The sequence below is a fragment of the Clarias gariepinus genome, chromosome 25 (assembly GCF_024256425.1).
Source record: "Clarias gariepinus isolate MV-2021 ecotype Netherlands chromosome 25, CGAR_prim_01v2, whole genome shotgun sequence".
Classification (NCBI taxonomy): Eukaryota; Metazoa; Chordata; class Actinopteri; order Siluriformes; family Clariidae; genus Clarias; species Clarias gariepinus.
Genome location: NC_071124.1, coordinates 25260001 through 25272242, shown reverse-complemented (window position 1 = coordinate 25272242; position 12242 = coordinate 25260001). Strand labels below are relative to the sequence as shown.

Sequence of the window (12242 nt, the reverse complement as noted above, 5' to 3'; positions counted from 1 at the left end):
GAATAGAACAGAGCCGGGTATGGCTGGGGCGTTGTTCAGGAGCTGCTCTGTGTGTGTGTGTGTGTGTGTGTGTAAATGCTCTTAATTTTGCTATTAAACATCTCTGTTTTTACTGGACATTTTTACCATTGCACCTTCACCAGGTGTTTAATTTATTTCCACAACACTCATTCATGCAGGTCACTCAATCACTCTCTCACTCTCTCACTCTCTCACTCACTCACTCTCTCACTCACTCACTCACTCACTCACTCTCTCACTCACTCACTCACTCTCTCACTCACTCACTCACTCACTCTCTCATTCTCTCACTCACTCACTCACTCACTCACTCACTCACTCACTCTCTCATTCTCTCACTCACTCACTCACTCACTCTCACTCTCTCTCACTCTCTCACTCTCTCACTCTCTCACTCACTCTCTCATTCTCTCACTCACTCTCTCACTCACTCTCACTCTCTCACTCTCTCTCTCTCTCACTCTCTCACTCACTCACTCTCTCACTCTCTCACCCACTCACTCACTCTCTCACTCTCTCTCTCTCTCACTCTCTCACTCACTCACTCTCTCACTCTCTCACTCACTCACTCACTCTCTCACTCACTCACTCACTCACTCTCTCACTCTCTCACTCACTCACTCACTCACTCTCTCACTCTCTCACTCACTCACTCACTCTCTCATTCTCTCACTCACTCACTTACTCACTCACTCACTCTCTCACTCACTCACTCACTCACTCTCTCACTCTCTCACTCACTCACTCTCTCTCACTCTCATTCTCACTCTCACTCACTTACTCTCTCATCTTCTATACCGTTTTTTCCTGTATTCAGGGTTGTGGGGGCGGAGCCTATGCCAAGATGCTTAGAACACAAGGTGGTTTACACCCTGGACAGGGTGCCAATCCATCGCAGGGCACACACACACATACACTCACTCACACACTCACTCACACACTCATTCACACACTACAGGCGATTTTGGAAAAGCTAATTAGTCTAACCTGCATGTCTTTGGACTGTGGGAGGAACCCGAAGTACGCGGAGGAAACCCACCAAGCACGGGGAGAACATGCAAACTCCATGCACACAGAGACGGGAATCGAGTCTGGCCGGGAATCGAACCCTGACCCTCGAGGTGCAAGGTGACCAGGTCAATCAGTGTAACTTTACTTTTTGTGATGAATGTAAACATAACATAGTAAAAGTGCAATAATTGAGGTCTATATAGTACAGAATTTATTGTGCAGTGTTTAAGCAGCAAGTTTAGAAGAAAAAAAAGGTCATAATCTGTAGAAATTCCAGTTGGTGTCTCGGGAGATTGAGAAGTCTAAAGGCTGGAGGGGACAAACAGTGTTACTGTAAGAGACACTAAAATAGTGCGAGTTTGCTGATGAGCTCATTTTTATAAACAGTTAGATTGTGGAATTAAAGCTGCTAGCGAGTGTGCTAACGTCCTGCCATTATTTTGTGGTTTGAGACACTTTGCTGGTGAGATCAGAGTTGAACGCAGGACAAATCTTTGGTCTTATCCTCCCATATTATTTCTAAAAATCCCCAACAGAAAGAAAATTCTTCATCTAAATGCAAATTGTGTTCATGAGCTCGTCCACTCCGCAGGTTAGTTAGACCGCTCTCCAGGTTCCCTCCTAATGTGCTTTATTAGAATATAACCCCATCTCTCTCTCTATCTCTCTCTCTCTCTCTCTCTCGCTTCTGCACATTCAGCCTTCGTCATGACCGAACATTTCTTCAGCTTCCTCTCGAATATAAATCTCTTTTTTTCTTTCTCAAGGTTAGAGTTAAAATCTATCAGACTTCCGTCCAGTCCAGAGGGATTTATTCAACTTTCCTGACCTGCCTGATCTCAGGTACATCATCCATCACACCAGGGAAACGGAGGGAACTCTGCTTATCTTCACAACAGACCACACACACACACACACACACACACACACACACACACACTGGTAACTAGTCAAACGTAAGTGTACCATTAGAGATCATGTGACCTTCACAGTTTTCTCTCCTCCTGATGCCTTATGATGAAGAGACTCGTTCACTCTCAGCTGCCCTCAGGAGGGTCCCTACGGAGTTGAACATGTCATTTAGGTTAAGTGCCTTCGTCAAAAGACATTTTATTATTTAATCCCTAATTAATTTGAAAGTTGCACTTCTGAGGCTGACTCAGTTCATCACATCCCGGCTGATGAAATCACTTCCACTCCACATCTTACTCTGCGTTTCAGGATTAAATTGATCTCTCTGTAGGTTACAGGTGTGCAGCTTACCCACAATTCATTGCTGCACTCAAAAGCAGTTCATGTTTAAACAACAGCTCAAGTTAAGATCAGACTTCATCATGTGACATCATCACAATAACTATCGCAATAAATTGAGATAAAAAGTTGAGGCGTTAGTTGTAGCATCAATATTGTGTGTGTGTGTGTGTGTGTGTGTGTGTGTGTGTGTGTGTGTGTGTGATAACGCACAGGGAAATACTCATATATCCAGTGGTTTTTCGCGGTATGACAGCGTTATCACTGGGGATTATTCCCATCCCAGATTTATTTCTCATCTTTCTTGAAGCTCAAATGTCTAGACTGAAGCTCTGAGCCGAGCGTCTGTCTGTCTGTCTCTCTGTCTGTCTGTCTGTCTGTCTCTCTATCCGTCTGTCTCTCTGTCTCTCTGTGTGATGAAGCTGAAATTAATGCTGAATCTGTAGATATAGGTGAAACCAAAACCTTGGTGCTAAGTCTACTCTCTGGGTTCTATGTGTGAACTCAGTGTTTATTAAGTATTAATTAGGATTAGTTCATGACCTCGGGTGTTGATTCTGTTCATTTGAAGCAGACGTACAATGATGTACCGTGTATCTCAGGATGTCCAGGAGCAGCAGTGATGAAGCCGGTACTGCTAAGAGACACAGAGCGATAACGTTCTCTTAAACATTGGCACGATTCTAAAGAACAAGAACGTGAAACGTGTTAGTGTTAGACTGTATGTAGCAACACATTGGACTCACAAACCAGCTCTCGGATCGGAACCGCCGTGTATGTCGGGGTCTCACTGTAATTAGAAATCATATTCATTAGAGATTAGACTGATTAGAGAAGTTATAATAACATACTTTAACACTCACCCCCCCCCCACCCCCCCCGCCCCCACTACTGGAACACATCCCATCCTGTTGTTTGGGAGGCACCACATGGTTGGTGGATTTTAGGACCCAGCCGCAGCAGTGTGTGTGTGTGTGTGTGTGTGTGTGTGTGTGTGTGTGTGTGTAATGTACTCTACCTCTGTCCATGTGGAGATGTTCAGATGAGTGTAGAGCTCTGAGAGGTACAGCATCATCTCTTCCCCCTGCACCCTGGATACACGCACACACACACACACACACACACACACACACACACACACTGCAGAGACAGACAGGAGAGTGTGTGTGTGAGACTGAGAGACTGAAACATTCATTTCTTTTACAATACACATGTAGTCGTTGATGTGGATGGAGAAGCCCGAGTGTGCTGAGGTTCTCCTGCTGCTGTGGATAAAGTGAAGATGTGGAGTAACATTGCAGAACTTCTGGAACCACGCAGGTACGTGTGTGTGTGTATGTTTATCATACCTGACTTACCTAAAGAAATAAACAGAATAGGCAGTGAGACACAGTTCCAGTCTGAGGCTGAAAAGGTTCCTCAAGGGTTCTTTGGATTGTTAATGGATCTAGATCTCTGACAGGGTTCCACCTGGAACATCTACTTGGAATATCGCTGTTCCTACAATCACGTGAGCAAATGTCTTGTTCTTTGTATCAGAAAGTGTCTCGTTGTACATCTGCTTTAATCAGCATGAAGTAAATGAACAGAATCAACTATTAATAATTAATACTAATGAATACTTAATTAACACTAAGTTGACACATAGCACTCAGAGAGTAGACTTACAGGGCAGAATAAACACCTTAAACAGATCATTAACAATACAAACACCTTAAATGCAGAATCAACACCAACAGTGTGTCATTACCTCTTAGTGTTCACCTGCGTGTTCAGATCGCTCAGTGGTGTTGAATTCGAGCGTCCTGTATGTTACTGATCTCTACACTAGACGTGTGTGTGTGTGTGTGTGTGTGTGTGTGTGTGTTGGGTGTTTAAATGAACACTCCGAACACTAAATAAACACCTAACACCCTGACTGCATCGACACGGTAAAACTAAAAGTCATGACATTAAATACCCACAGCATGACATTTATGTCACTGAATAAACACCTGAAGTTAACAGTTAATACTGAAGGAGATGCTGATGAACTTAGATGTTCAGTGCAGAATAAACACCCGCAGTGCTGCTCTGTGTGAGAACACTTTAAATCCTGCGCTAGTGTTTGCTGAAATCCTCCAGGAGGAAGTGTTCACTCTGCTGCTTCAGGTACAGTGCTGTCAGTGTTTAGTGCGGCGATGTCTGTCGGTGTTTATTCCTCTTTCATCAGCTGTCCAAGTTAATCTCAGCCTAATCAAGCCCAAAGTTTTATTTAGTCAAATATTATAAGAAATCTGCACGGCTGTGGTGTTGTAGTGTTTATGGGATGACTGGAGTGTTCATTCCAGACGAGGGGTTGGTGTGTGTGTGTGTGTGTGTGTGTGTGTGTGTGTGTGTGACTTTAAACGTGAGTGTAAGGGCAGACGCAGCTCCGGCCCCGTGACTGTCGAGTGTTTACTGATGTAAAAGACGGCCCGAGTTTAATCAGATCCCACAAATAACATCAACGTCTGCTTTAGATGTGTGTGTGTATATATGTGTGTGTGTGTGTGTGTGTGTGTGTGTGTGTGTGTGTGTGTGTGTGTGTGTGTGTGTGAGTGTGTGTGTGTGTGTGTGCTGCAGTTTATTTGTACAGATATACACAGGTCACAAAATGACATCATGCCCTCATTTACATATTAATAGATAATATTCTTATTTGCAATGCAAGAAATACATCATTTAAAACATATTGTTCAGTGTCTTTTGTATTTTAGAAATAAAGTGCATTATGGGTATTTTAAGTTATGTACACTGATCTTTTTTTAGTTCATTTACTTTGCATAAATGATCGATAAGCAGGCAGACAGGCCACGCCCCTTACACTGGTAGACGGGCTTAATGACCACACCCACTGAAGCACATGGTCCTGTTGTCTCTACAGAATGGGCGTGGCCTCTATGACCATCATGGCCAGTGTAAAGGGCATGGTCATTTGTGTCTGGTCAGTGTTTTTGTCTCTGAAGGACACACACTTTTACTCTTCACTACACGAGCTAAACTAAAATAAATGCCGTTGTTTGTTATTTAATTTGTCGGAGGAGTAGGACTCGCTGAAAGCGCTGATGATTCCATTAGGGTTTATAAAATATGCAGTGGGTCTGAAGTGTATAAATAGCCTGTGTGGATTACAGAGGAGTATGTGTTGCATAAACACACTTAAAGACGAGCATCCTGTGTGTATGAAGGTGTGTGTTTGTTTCTTACACACAGTAAAGAGAAATATAAATCTATATATTTTTATAACATTTTATTTGGAAAACTTTCAGACTAAACACAATACACTTTTAGAACAAGGTTTTATTAAAGGGAACATAATCCGAGGTACAGATATGAAAGAAACAGTGAAGGAGGCGTGGCCTCTGTGTCTAAATGATAGTAAAGGAGGCGTGGCCTTTATGTCTTAGTGATTATTAGAGTCAAAATGTTGGTCAAAGTGAATCTAATGAGGCTCTTTTGCAGCTGTCAGTCTTATTCAAAAGGAGGCGTGGCCTATGTGCCTGTAAAATGAAGGGGTGTGGCTTTGCTATGCCTATAAAAATCAGTCAATACATACTTTCTCTGTTTATCAGCCCCAGTGAAGGAGGCGTGGCCTCTCTACCTGTTACTTCCAGTTAAGGAGGCGTGGCCTACCACTTCTTAAAAACATAGTGACAAAAAAACAAACAAAAAAAAAACCTGTCAACAGGTTACAATTAAACCATAAGTTTATGGACCCTTGCTGTGGTAGTTCAGCAGATGTCCAGCATGGGGCAGTGCTGTGGTAATGTTACCCTGACACATTTAGCACAGTCTACCTTCAAATATCAGTCAGATCACTACAGAGACATGGAGGAATAAACAAACACCCAGAGTTTATGATAAAATCTCTGCACCAGAGAACCCGTCCTGATCTGGGTCATAGCAGATAACACTGATTGGTTTTGTTCAGAATGTGTGTTAGTGTGTTAGTGCGGCGGACGTTTCCCCGGCAGTCATGGACTTCTGTACTTAAAGCTCAGTTACTGACCACTGAAGTGAAACTGAAGCTGTAGAGAACGAGGCTGATGAGGCGGCACACTGGAGCTTCTGTACGGTTTAGAACGTTTCTCATCATCTTTAACAAGCTGTGTCATTAAAAAGGTGTTTGTGTGAAACAAAACTCAACACTTTTCTCCTGTTTGACTCCTTACACACACACACACACACACACACACACACACACAGGGCAGGAGTTTGTTACATTTTATATTAAAACTCAATCAACATATTATTGATACTAAACTGCAGACTTAAATAACCACACACACACACACACACACACACACACACACACACAGCTGCAGGTTGATTTATCCGGTGTGATTAAAAACTGTAAAAGGTGGAGTTGTAGTGTTTAGCAAAATCGCACAACATTCAGAGTTTAAACCCAGATTTGAGTGTTTTATTTGTTATGTTAATTTAGTTGTGTAATTGTGTTCCCTATTAATCAGTATAAACAGTTATACGTTTATTAGGAATCCATATTGTCATCTTGTTCAACTCACTCTGTCTCTTTTCCTTCCTTTTATTCCTGACAGATGAACGCACTCACAGGAAACGATGGTGAGACGGACGTCTGACTCACAAGGCTATGAGTTCTTTGAAGAAGGAGGTTTAAAGCCTCGCTGTGCCAGTCGGACCGTCTGACGAGTCACAGTCACTTTCTTTTTTCATCTTTTCAGACATGTTCTGCTTTTTATGATCAGTTTCTCGTATTTATGAGCAAATTTCGTACAAAGTTTGGATATAAAAATGGATTTTGTTTCTTTAGTGACACACACCATGTGCTTAAGTGACAGAAAACAACTTGAGTAAACAGTGAACAGTGACATGTGGAGACTTCTCTCAGAGGATTAGCGCACGCTAGCACTTCATGTCTAGTGCTGTTCTCAGGTGATATAATGCCTGAGACAGCGTTGTATGTGTGTGTGTGTGTGTGTGTGTGTTCTATGCTTTTCATGAGTATTAAGTTGATATTTTACTCTTCAGTCTGTTAAAGACTTTAAAGTACACTTTATACGTAGATTCTGAATGCGCTAACTCTGCATCCGCGCTAGCATGCTGTCTTTACAAACATAAACGCATTGAACTCGAGCTTCATATTAGATTTTGAGTTTTACTTCCGTTGTTGTTATCTGTTGTAAATGACTTAGCAGCCATGCAGCTAGCGTTAGCGTTAGCACTGCAGGTGTGTTGGGCGTGTGTTAGCCGTGCGATACAGCACTCTCCTGCCTCCTGGGGGCACTATGACGTCTGTAAATCACAACTCTACACAGATGATGGACTGGTGTGGCATTACATGGCGTGCCAGCCGGAATCCACAGACATGACCAAGTATGTCAAGGTCGACCTGGAGCCGGAGAACATCACGTGTGGAGACCCACCTGAGATCTACTGCGCTCTGGTCAGTGCCCTGTTTACACTCGTTTTAGAGTTTACAGTCAGAAATTATTACACCAGCCTGATCAGACTCTTTATTATTAACACAGAATTTCGGAGAGCCTCTGCCCTAATCCCTACTCCCTACATCCTAATCCCTACTCCCTACTTCCTAATCCCTACTCCCTTATCTCTATTCCCTATCCCCTACAATACATTCCCCATATATTTCTTCCTAAGCTCTATTCATTCTGTCCCACCCCACGTTCGGAGTAGTGGGCGTGGCCTCTATGACCGTTATCGCCAGTGTAAAGGGCTCTCTCTCTCTCTCTCTCTCTCTCTTTCTCTGTCTATACATCATGTTGTCTAGCCACCCGTCTGTCATTACACAAACTGTCTGACAAGTATAATAATTGTCACTCATTTTAGAGATGAAGATGAATTGCTTTATTTCCTGATCAGATCGTCAGCCTGGTTTAATGAACACCTCCTGAGTAACACAGATGTAAGTGTGATGTTCTATTAGAGACTCAGTGTTCCTGCTCTCGCTCTTCACACTGCCGTCAAACCCAAAGCCGGCGTTTTATACCTGCAGAGCGACAGCAGGTACATCAGATACCTGAGAGACTGGGAGATTAAACTGGAAAAAAGAGCTTTCATCATGTCACAAGATTTCATTTATAAGTCTATCAGTATACCTCTTTGTCTCACTGTCTGTCTGTCTTTCTCTCTCTCTATCTCTATGTCTCACAGTTTGTCTGTCTTACAGTCTGTTTACCTCTTTGACTCACTGTTTGTGTCACTGTCTGTCTGTCTGTCTGTCTGTCTCACTGCTTGTCTGAGTGTCTCTTACTCCCATTGTCTGTCCCCTTTGTTTCACTATCTGTCTACCTGTTTGTCTCACTGTCTCACCGCCTGCCTGACTGTCACTACAAATGTCCAGTCCACTGTCTCACTGTCTGTCTCGCTGTCTCTCCTATTGTCTGAGTGTCTGTCTCACTGTCTATCTCTCTGTTTGTCTGTCTGTTCGCGTGTCCCAGAGTAGACGTCCATCTTTTGTTCCTTAAACAGATTTATTGCTTTTAAAAACACAATGTATAAGGGAGTATAAATAATAAACAATAAACAAGTATAATAAATTAATTATAAACAAGTAATAAACCATAATAAATCGTTATTCCTTTATTTCCTACGACGTGATCACTATGTTTATGGCTCTGGTTTATTGTTGTGTTACTTTTCAATATGTATCACCTCTCACATTCATTTATCACCCAAACCCAGTGTGGAAACTCTCTCTCACACACACACACACACACACACACACACACACACACACATGCTGAGAGGGAGAAGATGGAGTGTGTGAGAGAGGTTTCGTGCAGGAGGGAGGTAACCTTTATTTTATTTTTAGCAGCAGAATCGAGACGAAGAGCAAAAACACGCTTATTATTCTTTTCTCTGAGTTCAGGTTCACCTTTACGTCTGCAGTGTGATACATCAGTGTGACGATCCCTCAGAGTGACACATGAGTGTGATACCTGAGTGTGTGAAACCTCGGAGTGACGTCACACCCGACAGGAGGGAATAAAATGGAAAAGCAGAGAAACATATTTTCTTAAGATCAGAGACGGGTTTAAGGGCTTTTGGAAAATCCGGAATGGGAATAAAATCCGTCTGTACTGGGTTTTTACTCATCTCCAGTTTCAGACTGAGCAGAAGGTCGGCGTGTAGATTAGTGTAAATCTCTCTCCTGAACTCCGTCCAGAACGAGGAGGAGACGAGGACAAGCAGATTAACACATGAGCAGGATGAACGATGGAAACCCTTAGAAATCGTTTCATCTCCATGGAATTGATCTCATGGCGTCATTACTGTGTGATTATTACAACCAGGACTGAAACACACACACCACTGATGTCACCGCTCACCCAACACACACGCTCGTACCCAGGACCAACCCGGGGGGGGTTAATTAATTCATGTCATGAAGTCTCCCTTAGATTAGGAACTAGTGCATGTGGACCTGCGTAGGGTCTAGGGGGCCTGGAGGGAATAACAGAACTCAGTCCTGAGAATAAACACTCCCTTTATGTCCCTTTATAATCCCCTAATACACTAATGCACTTATCACAGTGTTTTACTAGTGCAGGCACCATCAAGGTAGAAAGTTCTCTCAGCCGGCCTCCCAGGAACTCCTTTAATGACCCAAATATGTATAAATGTCTTGGAGTGACAAGACATTTATACATACTCCCAGCCGAGTTCCTGTAGTGTGTTGGTGAATGAGTGTGTGTACAGTTCACACTCAGATGCGATCAGTGATCAGAAGTTCCACCCGCTGAATGTTCACGAGAGCGTACACGAATGTGCACGTATGTGCAGTGACCTCCTGGAGACAATCGTTATTCACAGACATACAGCCCTCTTTAAAACGATTGTTTACATCCTTCACTGCGTCTGAGAGTCTCATCACTGCACCGTACTCGAAGTCTTCTATAAATGTCGCTCACTTTTTCTTCTTCAGTCCATATTTTCAATCCCTGATGTAGTTTTCAGGTTGATCGGTGAGGGATCGTGTTTAAAGAATGTGGCTGCCAGTTGCGTAACTCGACTCTGAAGACCAGGAACTTTCCTGAGAGAACCAGCAGAAGTTTGGCCTTGTTGGGGAAACTGGTGTCTCTGAACACGACCCTGTGGGATGAACAGCACCATTTGTAATATCTGTCTATTTTCTTCCTCTCTTCCTCTGTCCGTGTGTCTGTCGGCGTGCTCGTGTCCACGGTCGCTCCACTGAACCGCATCTGAAGGCAGTCGAGACGCTTCTGGCGTTTCATTAGCTGGAGAGATTCTGATGTCTGATTAACACCTCGACAGAACAAACCAGTCTGTAAAGCGCGAGCGTCCGGTTCCCTCCGGGTTCGTGGTTTTAGCGTGACGCGTCTACTTCGCCAAGCCCGATTGTTTGACCTGCTTTTTATGATTGTTTTGACCGAATTTCAGCGTCTGGAAAAAAGAAATCTCACCCTAATGTCGGAGGAGTCTGAGGATAAATAACGCTGACATTAAACACAGACGCGTCGGGGGAACGCTAATCACGCGGCTCGGCTCACTTCATTCAGTAACGTCTTCCTCATCCATCAGACAAATAAATCAATAACAATCAAGAAGGAATTTAAAACAAACGAAACAGTAAAATGGGTTGGAACAGCAAAAACTGCATCTGAATCACGAATCATACGAATCACACGAATCTCACCATCTGATTCACTAAAGAATCGTCTCTCTGACGTGAAGCATTAAACACATCAGTGTATTTTAGTTCAGTCTGTTTCTCCAGAACCCTTCAGCCAGAGGGTGTGTGTGTGTGTGTGTGTGTGTGTGTGTTGTCGGGACCGATATAGCAATCAGAAAATAATGATAAAAAAAAACAGCATTAAAGAGTCGAAATTAGTTTTAGTCTGGGAGAAGCGTTTACAGACACGTGTCTAATCCCTGAGATTAGACCTCAGCCTGGGTTGGGCTTTCAGTCAGGAGCAGCACTAATGAGAAGGAGACACACTCAATCACTACAGTATCACACACACACACACACACACACACACACACACACACACACACACACAGATCAGACATGATCATGAAGCCGTTAATCAGAGCCGCTCCACTTTCACCCGCGCGGTGTGTTTACTGTCTCCGTGACGATCCTGCACTTCATGACGCTAATATAAATAATTACTGAAAATATTTTGCCTCTGAGTTCATCATCAATTCATTTAAACTCATTCAGGGTCGTGTGTGAACTGAGAGTCATGAAGCAGCTAAAGGGAAGGAAATGAGGGAAAAGTCATGGAGTTTATATTATTATTATTATTATTATTATTATTGGTGTTTATTATGAGTGAGGCGATAATTTAAGGCGCTTAAAATACCCACAATGCATCACTGCTCATTACCCACTGCTTCATGTGACTGATAGCTGACGAGCGCTGGTTAAAGGTAGTGACTGTAAGAGATTATAAACATTTATAAATATTTCTGTGAGACGAGAAGAAAAAAAAACACACACACACACACACACACACACACACAGTTTATTTTTATTTGAATGTGCCAGTCACACGATGCCTCTGAGCTTGAGAGTAAAATGACATTTTATCACAAACTGTAGAATAAAAACCAATTAAATGAGTTTTTTAATAAAATCTGATTAAACACATTAAACACAGAGAGAAGTGTTCGAAGTGTTCAATCTCACACCTTAAACTTCGTTACTCAGCATTTTATCACACAATCACTGTCTCCGCCTCTTGAATCACATCGTTACCGTTTACTCTGACCTTTGACCCTTAAACATTATTTGTAATAATAATGAAACTGTTAGGTATTAATCAATGCCTTTCCTCGCTGTCCGCAGGAGAACCCATACATGTGCAATAACGAATGCGACGCCGACACCGAGGAACTCGCTCACCCTCCCGAGCTCATGTTCGACGCTGAGGGACGAAACCCCACCACGTTCTGGCAGTCGACTACGT

At 42.9% G+C, this 12242-nt stretch overlaps 1 protein-coding gene across 1 annotated transcript in view; it reads left to right on the top strand.

Moving 5' to 3' along the window:
• The first annotated feature begins 7483 nt into the window (after positions 1-7483).
• The window catches only part of LOC128513175 (netrin-G1), a 21257-nt gene continuing 16498 nt past the window's right edge, over positions 7484-12242 (top strand). The window contains exons 1-2 of the mRNA XM_053486845.1: positions 7484-7729; positions 12122-12242. The exon at positions 12122-12242 is cut by the window's right edge and continues 523 nt beyond it. Coding sequence (XP_053342820.1) covers positions 7484-7729; positions 12122-12242 — 367 coding nt within the window. The remainder of the gene's footprint in view (positions 7730-12121) is intronic.